General features: G+C 42.4%; 1 protein-coding gene across 1 annotated transcript in view; it reads left to right on the top strand.

Annotated features, from left to right (window-relative positions):
* The window catches only part of LAMC2 (laminin subunit gamma 2), a 65,135-nt gene that overhangs the window by 10,526 nt on the left and 37,260 nt on the right, over window positions 1-17,349 (top strand). Inside the window, exon 2 of the mRNA XM_081492470.1 lies at window positions 10,822-11,010. Coding sequence (XP_081348596.1) covers window positions 10,822-11,010 — 189 coding nt within the window. The remainder of the gene's footprint in view (window positions 1-10,821; window positions 11,011-17,349) is intronic.

Raw genomic sequence — 17,349 nt, 5'->3', positions numbered from 1 at the left:
CCTTGGTGGTCTAGAGGTTAAGAATTCAATGCAGGGGACATGGGTTTAGTCCCTGGTCGGGGAACTAAGATTCCACATGCCTCTTGACACCTAAGCCCGTCATGTAGCAACTACTGAATTCTGGAGGTCTCATTTCACAACTAGAGAGGAGTCCGCACAACGTCATGAAAGATCCCACATGACACAATGCAGATCACATGTGCTGCAACTAAGACTCAATGCAGCCAAATAAATAAATATTTAAAAATAAATAAATGAATGATGAAGTGTTCAGATTTTGCTTTAAAGTATTTACCCAAGCTGAGAAACAAATGAAACCTTGGAAAGAAAAATCTCATGTAGAAGATTTTAAAACTGCAAAATATGAGCATTTCATCATGTTTTTTTTAAAATTATAATATAATAAAAATACTCATCTTGTCATCTTGAGTATTGCAGACAATGGAGACTTTTGATTTTTGCAAATAGGATGATAGCTTCCAATGCCCTTGATACCAGACTGATAGATGTGTCAGGTTTTTCATGCTTCAGACTTCATAAGTAATGTGAAATTGGAGTATATGTAAAAATAATTTAAAAAATACATGATAATAGATTGCTACTTAAAGGACACCTGCTTTAATTGCTTTTGTTCTAAAAACAGGCATTTACCAGCTTTTTAAAGTGAGTATACTATTCTCACCTTTACTTTTATTCACCTTTTTTATCTATTTATTTATATTTGGACTCTTGATGAAGAACCTCATTACAGCTGACTTCCTGGAGGTGATGATTGCTGTCTCTGAGCAGAAAAGAGTTATCAGTACACAAGGCCAGTTCTTTGACTCAGAGGAAGGGGATGATATCTAAATAATAATAAATTAAGATTGAATTTTTAGTGTAATTTCTTTGAACAAACAAAATGGAAGAGGGTGGTTGGGATTGATAGCCTCAACTCATGTCTGCCCACTATGATGCTTTTCCTCTAAAGCAAGAATGTTAAGCAGCAGAGGAAGTAAAAACATAAAATGAAATATAAGTGAAATGAATGGGAGAGAGATGAAATTAGGCTGGAAAAATAGATAGGGTTAGACAGTGGAAGTCTTTGTAAGTAATGTTTAGGAGTTCTGGTCTTTAATCTAAAAATTTTTAAAAGGCATTATAGAGAAGAGATATTGGTAAATATCTCACAGGAAGATATTGGTAAAATTTGTATTTGAAAAAGCTTTTCTGACTATACTGAGTGGAGGGGGGCAAGAGAAGTTGCAGAGGATTCAGTTAGGAACCTATGCCGGCAAGAGACAGAGATAACTGGGCTTGGTCTCGAGTGGCCATAGTAGAGATAGACTTGGATGGGCTTGAGCTGTTTAGAGGATTATATCAATAAAATTGGGCATGGAACAGAATATAGGCAAATGAGAAAGATGGAGACCCTATAAGGATAGCTCTCAGCTTTCTGACTTGAAGTGATGACAAAAGTTTGGTTGTTGCTTTATTAAAATTTTTTATCATAGTGTAGTTGCTTCAAAATGTAGTGTTGGTTTCTGCTGTACAAAAAAATGAATCATCTATATGTATATATACACGTATATCCCCTCCCTCTTGGACCTTCCTCTCACTGCCCTCCCATCCCACCCCTCTAGGTCATCACAGACCACTGAGCTGAGCTCCCTGTGCTGTAATACAGCAGATTCCCACTAGCTATCTGTTTTATACATGATAGTGTGTATATGTCAATCCCACTCCCCCAACTCATCCCATCCTCCCTATCCCCTCCACCCCTGTTCACATGTCCATTCTCTACATCTGCATCTCTATTCCTGCCCTGCAAATAGGTATCATTTTTCTAGATTCCACATATATGTGTGAATATACGATATTTGTTTTTCTGACTTACTTAACTCTGTATGACAGACTCTAGGTCCATCTTTGTCTCTAAAAATGACCTGATATCATTCCTTTTTATGGCTGAGTAATAGTCCCTTGTATATATGTACCGCATCTTCTTTATTCATCTGTCAATGGACATTTAGATTGCTTCCTATGGAGAACAATATGGAAGTTCCTTAAAAAACTAAAAATAGAACTACCACATGACCTAGCAGTCCCATAACTGGGCATATACCCTAAGAAAGCCATAATTAAAAAGACGCATGTGCCCCAAAGTTCACTGCAGCATTGTTTATAAGTTTAGTTTTTATATGTTTTGTGTAAAGAACTTTTGAGACAACCAGTTGAAAATGTAAAGTAGACGGCTGGGCATGAGGATCTAAAATTGAGAATGAATTCTAGGCCAGGGAAGTATCTTGATATGTCAACACCTGTTGTGGTTATTGACATCCTTGGCTTGGATGAGAGAGTTCTAGAGTTCTATCGTGAGAGGCATGGAGGCTCAGGACTGAGACTTGAGAAGCACCAACACTTCGAGCTGGGACAAGGGGAGGATCCCACAAAGACCTGAATGGGGTAAGGGAAGAGGTGAGAAGCCGAGGAGCCTGGCAGTATGGCAACATAGTATCCAAGGGAAGAGAGTTTCAACAAGCAAGCCAAGAAAAGATTCGATGTCTCAGAAAGGGAATGAGAGGCAGAGAATACAAGAAAGGAAACACGAGGCACATAGCTGTCTAATCCTCTAAATTAGGAAGAGAATTAAGCACCATCCCTAAGCGGTTTATATGTGGACTTATCCCCAGGAGATTCCAGGTCACTTATTCTAAACTTGCTGCTGTTTAAGTGATTCAGTATTAGTGCTCTTAGCAGCTGAAATGGCAACAAGAGCAGCGAAGGTCTACGTAACAGGAGCCAGCATACACTGTCAGGTTCAAACACGACACTCAGATTCCTAGCTCCTGAGATAGTCCCGCACAGGGGCCAAGTACACTGCCTGTCAAGACTGCCTGATCACGGCAAACTGATCTCATGGCCTCACACCTGCCTCACCCCTGCCCCTCCTTGCACGCAGTCCTAGGCGTGCTGCCCTTTACGATGGCAGCTTCAGGCTCACGCTCAGAGGTCAGGCCATCCTGGCGCTGAAATGATTCATCCAATGAAAGCAGCAACCTGGAAGTCTCATACGCTCCTTCTAACAAAAGTATCACATCCTCTCGAAATTCTTTCTGTTCTCATCTCCCTTTAGTTTTTATTTTTTTTGGTACAAACATTAACTTTTTTTTTTTCTTACACTGAATGCCATATATATAGACAATGAAAACTTTATGTATTTATGTTGAGAGAATTTAACATTGGGTCCCTGGAGTCCTGGGAAATTTCTTTATGTTCCGGTTCTTGTTTGGCTTTTCTTAGAATCAGACCTTCTTTCCTTCCTTCTGTCTATTCTTCTATCCATCCTTCCTTTCAGCCAGCCTTTCCTCTAAGAGTCACAGTCGCAAGCCCTGTACTGGGTACGATGGGCTATGTCAACTGAAAAAAGTACATGCAACCTAAAAGTTGAGAGTTATGTTTTATTTGGTGGAACCTTTTAGAACTTAAGCCCAGGAGGCACATCTCAAGTAACCCTGAGAGAACTGCTCCCAGGAGGTGGGGTTGATGGGAGGAGCAGGTATATAGAAATTTTGTAACAAAGGGCAGGTAGCTAGAATGTCAAAAGGTTTTTTTTTTTTTTTTTTTGTAAACTAAAGAAAACCAGATATCCCAAGTTAAGGAATTTAGCACTTTTCTGTGTATGGAAAGATGCAAGAGTCAGGACTCACTGAAACCATTCCTTTGATGTGCACCTCCTCTATCTGGGGCCAGTATCCTGTGTTTTCACATCCTGAGCTCCCTTTGCTTAGCGCTCAGCACAGGGAGTGACTGCGGTCTGCGGGCTTCTAGATGGCGGGTGTTCTCCTTCCTGAGTTCCTTTAGAGTTCACTGGCTCTCACTGGAGGGCTGTAATCTCTGATGAATGACTGTGACTTGCTTGTTTACAGATATGGCAAGTAATATTCCTTTTCTCAGATACAAAAGCGAGAAATGCTATAGAGGAAGTTAGTCATGTACACGAATAGGCCTGACTCAGGATAGAAAGTGATAAGTGCCATGAGAGAGATGGAGATGAAGACCTGTGGGCACTCAGAGAGAGAAGCTCTTAACCGGTTATCACTATGGACCAATGCCATCTAATTTTTGTTCCTAAGATTGCTCTTCTGCCGAGTGAGTTCAGAGAGGGTGGGAGCAGGTAGTGCCCAGGCAAAGGAAACAGCAAGCCTGAAGGCCTAAAGGGAAATAGCTTGTGCACCCCAGGATTAGTGCATGCCAGGGTCTATGTGTTGGAGTCCAATGAATAAAAGATAGAAAGAGGACCAAGGTCAAGGTGGAGAGGTCAGCAGGGCCAGATCTAGAGGGTTTTGAAAAGAGCTTGGATTTAAATTTTTGTTGTTACTGTTAGAGCACTAAAAAGCACAAGGGTCCATCATACGAAGGTGAAAATTAGATCAGCTTGGTGAAAAGCAGAGCCGCGTTTTTTATGTTTAGAACAATAGAAAGAGGACCTGCTTGTATAAAAATGGTCACAGGAATGCCAAATTGTTGCTCCGTTCTTGTAATAGCTTGCAACATTTCCTCTGGAGAATTTAAAATGAGGTCTTGATGAACTGTAGCCCCTGATGCTGATTATTCCAAGACCTTACCCCAGTACAACCCTAGGAAATAGTTTCAGTTTCCTTTCATTCTCTGAAGGATACAGCTTGGAAACAGCCTTTGGCCCTGAGCTTCCTGTCGCAACCGGTTGGAGTTGCATGTTTGAGGGAGGGTGGGAGTGTTAGGTGGGCCTGAGGCGGTCTGCACACCTTTCTGCTTTGTTTGCAGACTTTGCAGCTCCTGGACTGCGCTTTCTGGTGGGGATCATGGAGGGATCATGGAGGGGGGTGGGGGTGGGGGGTGGGCGGATCAGCCTGCCTCTGGCTGCCCGGTGGGCTTTTCTCAGAAGAAGTACCTAAAGGGTCAGCAATGGTGTGCTATTACAGTTATTATGATAATAAATGCTTAAGTGCCAAAGAAGCAGCAAACATCTCAGTCAGACATGATTACCACCCACGTTTTCCTAGACTGAAAGAAATACAAAAAAGTCTGAGTGGCGTGTTCAGTTTCTGTGGGGCTTATGCGGAGCTTGAGGTGAACTTAATGTAGCTCCTTTCTTTAGCTTCTGGGGAGCATCCCTGCTGACAGGGCAAGGATTTAGGGGGGTGGAGTGAGGGGACAGGGAGAGGATAGGACAAAACCTTGAAAAGATGTCCCTAATTTGGAAAGAGTACCATAGAAATGAATAGTCAAATAAGGGTAGTGGGTAGGACCTGGTTCCTGTGATACAGAATTATTGAGACAGGGAGAAAGATTCTGCCGCTCTTAATTCCTAGATCCTTTAAGTCTTCAGGTCTGTTCAGGGTCTGAGTCTGATTTGTTTCTGTATTTTCTGATACAGTAATAGCTTAATGCCAGATCCTGGGCCTATGCCTGTCCATGGTAGAATGACGAAAACTGTGATAACATGATGTATATGTGACAAAGCCCAATATATATCAAATAAGTGTATATTTAATACCTTATTTGGAATTCTCCAGGCAAGAATGCTAGAGTGGATTGCCATTTCCTTCTCCAGTGGATCTTCCCAACCCAGGGATTGAACCAAGGTCTCCTGTATTGCAGGCAGATTCTTTACCAGCTGAGCCACCAGGGAAGCTCATATAAAACATTGTGATTCCCTTTATTAAAATCTTGCTGGCTCACGAAGCCCCATGTCCAGGTGCCAGGGCAGTGCCCCTGTTAGATGTGAAGTGATACTTACTAAATGAATGAATGAAATGTATGTCTTTTCCTCTAAGTCTCATGAAAACTCCATGAAGTCTGGGACAGCTCTTGGTTTTTTAAAAAAATTTATTGATTTATGTCTGTGCAGGGTCTTCATTGTTGCATGTGGGCTTTCTCTAGTTGCTGTGAGCCGGGGCCACTCTTCATTTCGGTGCATGGGCTTCTCATTGCAGTAGCTTCTCTTGTTGCAGAACACAGGCTCTAGGTGTGCGGGCTCAGTAGTTGTCTCGCGTGGGCTTAGTTGCTCCACAACATATGGGCTCTTCCAGGACCAGAGATGGAACCCATGTCCCCTGCGTTGGCAGGCAGATTCTTAACTACTGGACCACCAGGGTAGTCCCATCTGTTGGTTTCTGGCTACCGCTAAATTCCTGAAAACAGGGTATGGCACATAGATGCTCAGTCTATATTTGTTGGATGAATGGATTTGACAAATGATTCCCAATGGACCCAGGACATGTCCAAGACCCCCATCTTTATACTTGTATCACTGGCTTTTGTGTCAAGGCTCCCTGATGGAAACTAAACAACACAGTTATAAAATTTACAGCTGGCCCCAAATTTAGAAGAATAGCAAGTAGATTTCAAAACAAACAAACAAACAAAAAATTCTATAACAAATTTAAAGCTGAACAAGGCTAAACATAAAAAAAAGAAGTATAATAAAAAACATTTTTAGAGTTTCCTCTTGTTTTAAAATGTATTATAGGTGTGTGTGCTTAGTCATATCCGACTTTTTGCAGCCCCATGGACTATAGCCTGTTAGGCTCCTCTGTCCGTGTAATTCTCCAGGCAAGAATACTGGAGTGGGTTGCTATTTTCTCTACTCCAGAGAATCATTGAACCCATGTCTCCTGCATTTCCTGCATCAGCAGGCGAATTCTTTACCACTACGCCACACCACCTGGGAAGCGTACATAACCCTGGGCTTAAAGGGAAGCCCAATTGAGAGAGAGGAGGGTAGCTTAGCAATAGGTTTGCAGCAGAGTTCCAGAGTGGAGATGCTGCCTAAAGGCCCCCTGTACTGGAACTATACGAAGGCGTCTCCATTGAAGGCTGTGAATTTTAAAGGAAGAACATCAGTCCTTTCATAATAGAGCTTTAAAGCAGAAAGGACAGAAGGAAAGGGAAACGGTTAGAAAATGATTATAACAGGGTTTTCTATTTTTAAAATAATGCTCTAAAAATACATCACTTCCTAATGAAATTAACTTCTACCAGCAAAAAGTTTGTTTTGAATGAAAAAAGGCACAGTGAGGGGCTTCCCTGGTGGTCCGGGTGGTTGAGACTCCACGCTCCCAATGCAGCCGGGTCTTGTTCAGGGAAGTAGATCCCACAAACTGCAGCTAGAAGTTCGAATGCTGCAACAAAGATCAAAGATCCTGCAAGACCTGGCGCAGACAAATAAATAAACAAAATAAACATAAAATAAATACCAAAAAAAAAAGAGACCACACAAAAAGCAGAAAATAAAAAAAGCAATGAGACGTTTGAAATTAGTTTGAGATTGTTCCCAAAGGTCATCCAGGGCACGGAGGGCACTGGCTCAGTGTGGGATCCAACTGGACAGCCTCACAAGGGTCGTTGGCTGGTGGATTTAGCTCTTGTTCGTGCCTAATGAGCTGCTCGGCAGAAATTTCACAGCACATGACAGCTGTGTGGCACATCTGTTGGAGATCCAGAAAAATCTGTTACACAAACATTCGTTGGGAAAGATTCGGCTTGGCATCAGTTCTGTGAAAAAGCCCTGGGAGTTTGAACTGAATGCAAACTTCATGGGCTGTGAGTTTAGTGAAATGTTAGGTTCATCTGTGGAATTATAATATCTGGTCCTGCTGTAAGCTGAGCTGTTCAAACCACACTTGAAGAGCTGTAATAAATTCTGGTCATTTAAAGAAAGGTAGTGAAAATGAGAGTTTGTTCCTAGGAGGAGAGTCAAGACGAATCTAGAAATCGTGACCTGGGAAACGGTTGAAAGTTCTGGAGGTAACAGATCTTCAGCTTAACCTGAAGAAGAGAAGGCTAAAGATGAAGATGGTCCTATCTTCAGATACTCAAGGGCTTGGCTAATGCAGCACCTTATAAATGTAAATATGAGAAACATCTGATGAGTCAATAAATAGAGAAGAGAGTAGGTGTATCTGTGTATGTGTTGTTGTTGTTGTTGTTGTTTTCCACAGAAGAATAGAAAGCATGATAAAATTACAGGGACAGAGGTACATTTAAAATTGCAAGGACATCCCCAGTGCCTCAGTGGATAAGAATCTGCTGCCAATGCAAGAGACACGAGTTCCATCCCTGGGAAGATCCCACATGCCTCGGAGCAAGTAAGCCCGTGTGCCACAGCCTCTGAGCCCGGGCACCTAGAGCCTGTGCTCTGCAACAAGAGAAGCCACCACAATGAGAAGCCCACGCTCACTGTAATTAGAGAAAGCCCATGCACGGTGGTGAAGACCCAGTGCAGCCAAAAATAAATAAAATATCAGATGAGTGAGAAAAGGAGGAAAAACAATTAAAAATTATAGTTTAAAAAATAAAATTGCATAAAAATAATTTGTAACAACCAGAGCTGTCTCAGGAGGGATGGGACATCTTGCCAGATTAGGAAGAAGTGGAGAAGAGGCTGAATAACTCTCCATGAGGGAGTCATAGAAAGAATGCCTACACACAGTAGCAGACCAGAGCCTTGAGACACAAGAGTACCATAGAAAGGTGAGAGCTTTGCGATTGGACACACCTGGGAGCAATTACACCTTTGCCACTTAGCTGTGTGAGCTGAAGTGAGACACCTACCCCTTCTAGGTATTCATTTCTTCATCTGTTGAATGAGGGTTATTAAACCCATGTTAGAGTGTTATTGCAAGAATTAACTGAGCTGCTGAATATAAATCCAAGAAACAGACTAGGCTCTGGATAGAGGTTCTTGACTTTGCTCAGATTAGGGGCACCCACAGGAGTAAGAGAATGAGTTTTAGGAACTATTGCAAAGAAGTCCCTTACAAAGGTCAGCAGCTATACTTAGTCACCTTTGTCACCTCTGTGCCATCAGAGCTGACAAGACCTGCACAGGCAGCTGCTCTGTACATGTTGGTACATTTGCTGACTTTTAAAATGAGTCCCCAGGGTAAGTCACAGCCCTGGACATTGCCAGAGACAAGTTCTCACTAGGGTTGCATGGCCAATAGAGACAGTGTCTCTGGGGGAAAGAAAATGGGTTTTGGCAACAGACAGAGGTTCAAATCTCAGCTTTCCAGTGGGTCAAGTTACTTAACTTTTGTGAGCTGCATTTTTCTCATCTGAGGCAATACCTCTCTCCTGTGAGTGAGGGGTGAAATAGCATAGACGAAGGACTTGATCTTTTCTCAGTGGGATCCTTTCGACAATCCAGGGAAGTAGAAAATGCAGCCTACGTTTATAAAAGAAGATTCAGAGAATTGAAGTGATTGCCTAAGGAACTAGCAGAAGTGGTACTTGATACAATTCTCTTAACCCCAAAGCTCATCATCTTTTCCAAACCGTGGCTGAAACATTTGTTGGGGGTCTGCTGTGTGCCAAGTACAATGCTAAGGATTTCCTCTGTTAACTCCTTGGCTGTTTCAGTCCCACATGGAGATGTTGGTCACCCCATGCGTCTCTTTGGAACATGCACAGCGTAAACTTTCCTAGACACCTGGGTAAAGTCCTTCTTAATGGGACTGTGGTTCTTTTTGAATCCTGGCTTTGGGAGAGATACTTATGGCACAGTGAGAGAGGAGGAAATACCTCTCCAGATAGTCATATTAGCTCCTCAAGCAAAGGGAGCCCTCCTACATTGTTGGTGGGAGTGTAAATTGGTACAGCCTCTATGGGAAACAGAATGGAGGTTCCTCAAAAACTAAAGTTGCTATGTGATCCAACCATCCTGCTCCTGGGCATATACCGAGACAAAACTATAATTTAAAAAGATAGATGCACCCCTATGTTCATGGTAGCACTATTTACAGTAGTCAAGACATGGAAGAAACCTAAATGTGCATCAGGAGATGAATGGATAAAGAAGATGTGATACACACACACACACACACAATGGAATACTACTCAGCCACAAAAAGAATGAAATAATGCCATTTGCAGCAACACAGATGGACCTAAGATTATCGTGCTAAGTGAAGTTAGTCAGAAAAAGACAAACACTGTATGATATCACTTATATGTGGAATCTAAAATGTGGCACAAATGAGCTTATCCATGAAACAGAAACAGACTCACAGGCATAGAGAACAGATTTGTGGTTGCCAAGGGAGCTGGGTTGGGGAGGGATGGATTGGGAATTTGGGATTAGCAGATGCAAACTATTACATATACAGTGGATAAACAAGGTCCTACTCATAGCACAGGGAACTTATTCAATATCCTGTAATAAACCATAATGAAAGATAAGAAGAAGAATATATATATGTACGTATAACTGAATCACTTTGCTGAACACCAGAAACTAATGTAACACTGCAAATCCACTGTGTTTCAACAAAGTAAATTAAAAAAAAATTAGCTCCTCAGGCTTGACCATCACTGGAGGGACAGACGCTATAGGTCTTGAACAGATAACACCTTCAGCTGTTTCACAGTCGTGCCAGAGTGCACGTCCTGGCAATCCTCAGGTCTTCTCCAGCCCACAGACTTGTACTATGGGGTTTCACAGAATTTTAAAAATGAATTCCTTGCAGATATTTAAATCAGGACTTTTCACATAAAAATACGTAATATTAGAGCTTTGGTTTGTCTTGAGGTGTCGGACAGTCTGGCAACACTGACCTCACGTTCTTTTGTGTTCTCCAAGGCGACACTCCTCCAGCACCGCTTCCTTTAGGTAAACCGAGAACTCCCTCCATCATCTGCGCGGCCAATTTCACCCTGTTATCTTTTGCCACTGAGCAGTTTAAATTAGTATATAGTACCTCGGGCATCATTTTTATTAATAATGGTAATAAAACATCTAGGAGGATTGCCCTGACTTGTTTTTTGCTGATGATGTCTTTTCTTTTTCCTGATCCCTAGTCTGTGATTGCAATGGGAAATCCAGGCAGTGCATCTTTGATCAGGAACTTCACAGACTGACAGGAAATGGATTCCGCTGCCTCCACTGCAGTGACAACACTGGTGGCATTCACTGTGAGAGGTGCAAGGAAGGATTTTACCGCCACAGGGAGAGAGACCGCTGTTTGCCCTGCAATTGCAACTCCAAAGGTAGTTGGATAAAAGAAGGGAAAAAGTGGAGGAGGGGGAGGGAGAGAGGGGGAGAGAAAGGGGAGAGTGGGAGGGGGAGGGGAGAGAATGGGGAAGGAGAGGGGGGAGGGGGAGAGAATGAAGAGGGGGAGAGAATGAAGAGGGGGAGGGGGAGGGGAGAGGAGGGGGAGGAAGGGAGGCAGGGGAAGAGAGAGAGAGAGAGCAGACCAAGAGGATGATGTTCAGTTTTCTTGAACAGAGGCTTCTCAGTTGGTCCGGTGGTTAAGACTCCACAGTACTCCCAATGCATGGGCACAGGTTCCATCCCTGGACTAGGAACTAAGGTGCCCCATGACACAGCCAAAAGTAAACAAACAGAAAAGAAAAATATATTGCAAAACTAAAAATTTCCTTTCAACATATGAATATATAATTCTAAAAATAAAGTTTATTTGAAAACTTCTAGAACAACTGGGAATCTACTAGCCACTGGTCTTTTTAGCAATTTCAATCCGAAAAGAAATATGTTTTTCTTAAGGCTAGGTTGTAGGAACCAGCTGTGGTCTTCAGGGCATATTAGTTGGAATTCCAGCCCCAAGAGAGGCATGTGATGACTTTTCCCAGCAGATGACAGTCTTTGACCTGGAGAAGGAAATGGCTACCCGCAAAGAAGCTTGTATTCTTCCAGTGATAGTTCTTCATTTCCGTAACTATCCCTTCGACCAACCTCTCAAAAATAAGAGATTAAAAAGATCTGTTTCTGGTGCTATGCCGGGTGCTGGCAAGATAAAGTGAGACTAACAGAAGAGACAGACACAGAATAGGTAGATTAGAATCCTTCACAGGGTTGTGAGCAAGAGAAAATAGAGCAACAGATAAGAAGACCTAATAAGTTGGCTGGTTCATAGGAGAGCCTGTTTTTGTTGTTCTTGTTGTTTTAAATGTATCACCCACTGCTGTGTTCTCAGAACAATAGGTAGTTTATGTGTACACAGATACACATGTCCTGCTGTAGTCATCATGAAAAGTGAAACTGTTAGTTGCTCAGTCATGTCCGACCCTTTGCGACCCCATGGACTGTGGCCCACCAGGCTCCTCTCTCCATGGGGATTCTTCAGGCAAGAATACTGGAGTGGGTAGCCATTCCCTTCTCCAGGGACTCTTCCTAACCCAGGGATTGAACCCAGGTCTCCCTCAATGAGGCAGATTCTTTACCATCATAGTCATGAGCAGACAGTAGAGACAAGTTAGTAAATATAAAGAGGAAGAGAGAGAGAAATATTTGGGACTTAAAAAATTAAAAACAATTTTTTTTGGCCACATTATGTGGTACATGGAATCTTATTTCCCCAACCAGGGATTGAACCAGTGCTCCCTACATTGGAAGTGGGGAGTCTTAACCGCTAACCACTGGGGAAGTCCCTAAAGTTGGGACTTTTTAAAGCTACCTTATTTGTTTGTTAGCTTCCTTGGTGTATCTATTTCTCTTTGCCAAAAAGTGTTTAATAGTATAATATGATCAATGTTAATTTATCAAAAAGGTATAGCCTTAGTGCCTGGCTATGACTCAGTATAGTTCTGTGGAGCCAATTCTTAGCAGCAGCTGAAAGGATCTAAAAATGGACAGGTTTTGGCCTAGCTGTGACTTGCAAGTAGCATGTGTCGGGTAGCCTTTGAAAACTGGGGTGACCCCATGGTGATATAGACCCATACACTAGCAATCATTCTCAGATTCACCAGACTTGCTGCTACCATATGGTTTGAGTCAGATTTGCTCAGTTTTGTGGCTTTGACTCAGCATCCAGAATCTTTGGGGTTTAGCAATTCTCCCTCTGAACCAAAGAAAAATGATTTCACTTTAATGGGCATTTAACCTCTCTGACAAGCCCGCATCCCCTTAGGTGATGCGGCTTTGTTGTGAGTCACTGGAGTTGGGTCATCCCAGCAAAATAATCAGTGTGAATGTGATGAGAAATGTAATTGGCTCAGCTGGAAAGCCTGGCCTGAAGACAAGGCTATTAGTCTGGGAGTAGACAAGGAGCCTGCATCGTGAAGAGAGATGGTGAAGAGGCTTTACCATGCCGTCTCCTCTTTTCCACTCTGTAGTTTGTTGCCACCCAGCAACAGTGAGCCTGGTTCTTTCTTTTCTTTGGGGGAATAGATATCCTGGACTCAGGGTGAACAACCTAGTAGGAAGCAGTGGAGCCCGGTGATGATTTATGTCTTGTATGATATTAATAGTTAACATGAATTACATGCTTACTCTGTGCCAGGCACTTTTCTAAACACTTTCATCCACTAATTAATTTAATCTTCACAAATAACCCTATGAAGAAGGTGCTATTATTTTCATTTTACAAATGAGGTATCAGAGGCTTAGAGAGGGAGGTGATGAAACTTGTTGAGGGCTGAGTGACACAGTGGTGGTAGGGGCTGTTCCCACTATGTGCCATCTCCGGCTACCAGTTGGCTGCACAGGTCTCAAAATTAGTAGCAAGAATTTAACTCTCTATGTGATTTCTCAGTTTCCCCATCAGCCAGAGGGTATTTTTCACTTTCAATAACTTCCCAAGGGAATTTGTTGTATGTTCAATTTCAAATGCAGAAGAATTCATCTTACCAAAAGCTGCCATTGTATGCATGGTAAATGAAGCCAACAGCATTTATAAGCCCCAAAGTGGTCACAGATTTCGAATGTTACCCCAGTTTCTTCTAAATATACCAACTAGACCTATTTTTAGATGATGATTTTAGAGGCTCAGCACCAGGGCTGAATTATCCTCAGTTCTTGTAACCCTGATAACCTTCTGTGATACTTTCTCCTCCCCTGATACCTAAATTCTTGAGATCTGTAAAGACATTAATGATACTGGGTTTGTTCTCTTAATTTTATTTTTTTTACGAGCCAGGCAGTAGATAACTCAGACTATAACATTTGAGTTATTGTTTTGAAACGTGTCTTAGATAATAATTTAATTATTATTACATACAGTGATTGAATAATAATAATTCTATTTAAAAACACAAGTGTCTATATTTTTAAAGCATTCTCAAAAGGAAGCAAGCCCTCTTCAGTTCAGTTCAGTTCAGTCGCTCAGTCGTGTCTGACTCTTTGCGACCCCATGAATTGCAGCACGCCAGGCCTCTCTGTCCATCACCAACTCCTGGAGTCTGCCCAAACCCATGTCCGTCGAGTCGGTTATGCCATCCAACCATCTCATCCTCTGTCATCCCCTTCTCCTTCCGCCCCCAATCCTACCCAGCATCAGGGTCTTTTCCAATGAGTCAACCCTTCGCATGAGGTGGCCAAAATATTGGAGTTTCAGCTTCAACATCAGACCTTCCAATGAACACCCAGGATTGATCTCTTTTAGGATGGATTGATTGGATCTCCTTGCAGTCCAAGGTACTCTCAAGAGTCTTCTCCAACACCACAGTTAAAAAGCATCAATTCTTTGGCGCTCAGCTCTCTTCACCGTCCAACTCTCTTAGTTTAAATATTAGTCATTTTAGAATATGTTCCTGAGTCCTCTAACACATATAGACTGTACTACCTAAGTCCTGAAGTGCTTTTTGGGGACACACACTTGAAACAAGAAGCTGTTCTTCATCTATTCTTTAAACCCAGTTGTTCACAGTCCCTAAGAGTAGCTCATGGTATAGGAATTGGTACAGGTGTTTTTATTTTAATGAGATACTTTGAAAACCCAATGCTATTACTTTGGAAGTTTGGGAACATGAAATAAATCAATCCTATTTACAGTAAGAGCCTGTGCGTGTTTCCAGGTCAACTTTGCAAGGCTTGAAGGAAGCCTAGAAGATAAAAGCATAAACTACTTTTGTGAGCACTTACTATATGTGAGATGTTGAGTTGAGTTCAGTTCAGTTCAGTCACTCAGTCGTGTCCGACTCTTTGCGACCCCGTATACTGCAGCACACCAGGCCTCTCTGTCCATCACCAACTCCCGGAGTTTACTCAGACTCATGTCATTGAGTCGGTGATGCCATCCAACCATCTCATCCTCTGTCGTCCCCTTCTCCTCCTGCCTTCAATCTTTCCCAGCATCAGGGTCTTTTCAAATGAGTGAGTTCTTTGCATCAGGTGGCCAAAGTATTGGAGTTTCAGCTTCAACATCAGTCCTAATGAACACCCAGGACTGATCTCCTTTAGGATGGACTGGTTGGATCTCCTTGCAGTCCAAGGGACTCTCAAGAGTCTTCTCCAACACCACAGTTCAAAAGCATCAATTCTTCAGCACTCAGCTTTCTTCACAGTCCAACTCTCACATCCATACATGACTACTGGAAAAACCATAGCCTTGACTAGACGGATCTTTGTTGGCAAAGTAATGTTTCTGCTTTTTAGGCACTTCATATATTTTAGTTTGCGCTTCCCAGGTAGCTCAGTGGTAAAGAATTCACCTGCCAGTGCAGGAGACTCAAGTTCAATCCTTGGGTCAGGAAGATCCCCTGGAGAAGGAAATGGCAATCCTCTCCAGTATTCTTACCTGGGAAATCCTATTAAAAACATAATTTTCATTAATTTGAATGGAGAAAAAAAATGTTTCTGGGTCCCAGATTTACTCATTTATGTTAAAATAATTAAATTGTATAAATTTAAACAGGAATTTACCTTCTTAGCTCCGTCTGCTGTGTGTCTCTGAATGCCAACCCCAGTGGCCTCTCCTCACTCTCATCTTAAGTGCTCTCTTATCTTAGATACTGAAAACTATTCCATGTTCTTCCTCCCTTAACCCTCCTTGGAGTTCTCCTCCCTTGGCTTCCACTATTCTGAGACTTCTCCCCACTCCAATCACCCTTTCCCTTTGCTTAATCAGTGATATTCTATTTCTGCCTGAAATCCTTCCCCTCCTCTCTCTATCTGCTCCCGGTGTGAGCTGTCTGATCCTCTGAGTGCTCCCGATTATCCACAAATGGATTTGATATCTTATCAGCTCTTAATTCACCAACCAGTATGGTGAGCTAATATATATAAAAGGCTCAATTCAGTGTCTCACACATAGCAGGTGCTCAAAAAAGGCAGTTTATGTTCTTATCACTGAAGGTCCTTTCAAGCCTTGCAAAGTTGACATGGAGACTTTTCACAGACTCTAACTGTGAATGTAGCTAGATTATTTCATGTTCCACCTGTGGCTATAGACACAGAGCCAAACACCGTTATTGATTTTACTTGTATCTGTAAGTGAATTAAAAGTTCACAGACAAAAAAAATAAATAAAAAAAAAATAAAAAATAAAAAAAAAAAAGAAAAAAGTTCACAGACAAGTAAGAGATTAGGAGAAAGAAGGAGCAACTGGTTAGTGTTTTGCTGGCTTTATAGATTATGAATAGCCTGGTTATCACAGTTAGTTCAGATGTAGGGATTACTGTATAATACTGCCAGCCTCAGGGAAATTATCAAGTAGGTGAGCCTCATTCTACCTCATCTTTTGGCTTCCTCCTTTCACACTAGCCACGTCCTCCTTTCTGAGGGTTAATTAATCCAACAGATATCTGGGACTCTTCTTTGCTTTAGGCACTGGGAATTCAGCAGGGAACACAAGCGGAGGGAGTTTTCAGTAAGCAGGGCTAAGGGCTGAGGGAGCAGTGGGCTGAATATTTTAGACATGAGAGTCAGAGAAGGTTTCTCTAGAGAAGTTAATCAAGACATAAGTGCTGAGAATGGGCCAACTAGGGGGTGTTCTCAGGATAGAACGTTTCAGGCTGAAGGAGCAGCAGGTGCAAATGTCCTGAGGAGGGAAGCAGTCAGCATATTCCAGGAACAGGGAGGGGAGCTAGGATGCTGGACCTCACTGAAGGAGCAGGAGATGAGGCAAAGAGAGGTCGAGTCTTGTAGGTCATGGTGCAGAGTTGACACTTTATTCCACTCATAGCAGGGACCCATCAGAAGACCTAGTCCCATCAGAAGACCTAAACAGACCAGTCATATGATTCAAACTCCACTGAAAAGGAGCACTTCTGCTTCTATAGAGAGAATGGAGTGTAGGGAGTCAAGGATGGAGGTAGGGGCCAGGTGAGAGAAGGAGGAAGCTTGAACTGGGGGTGGTTGAAGGGGAGGCGGTAAGGGTGGCTGGATTCCAGGGTGGCACACTTTGTTATCCTGAGCACCTCTCACCTTTCAGCAACAGTCTGCAAGGTCATTTTATAGAGCATATCTATAAACAATTAATCACAGGAAAGTACTCTAGTGCCCCAAACCAGGTAAGATGCACTTAACTCCTCACAAGAGGTGATGCTCCAAAAGTGAGAATTTCTACCACTCCAGGTAGGTAGAGATATTTTTGGTTAAGAGGCTTTTTCCTACTCTTGCAATCATACCATGTGAGCACTGACCCTTGA

The sequence above is a fragment of the Giraffa tippelskirchi genome, chromosome 5 (assembly GCF_054371585.1).
Source record: "Giraffa tippelskirchi isolate mGirTip1 chromosome 5, T2T-mGirTip1v1.2.pri, whole genome shotgun sequence".
Lineage (NCBI taxonomy): Eukaryota > Metazoa > Chordata > Mammalia > Artiodactyla > Giraffidae > Giraffa > Giraffa tippelskirchi.
Note: the sequence above shows the minus strand (reverse complement) of the source record. Positions and strands in the feature narration are given on the sequence as shown.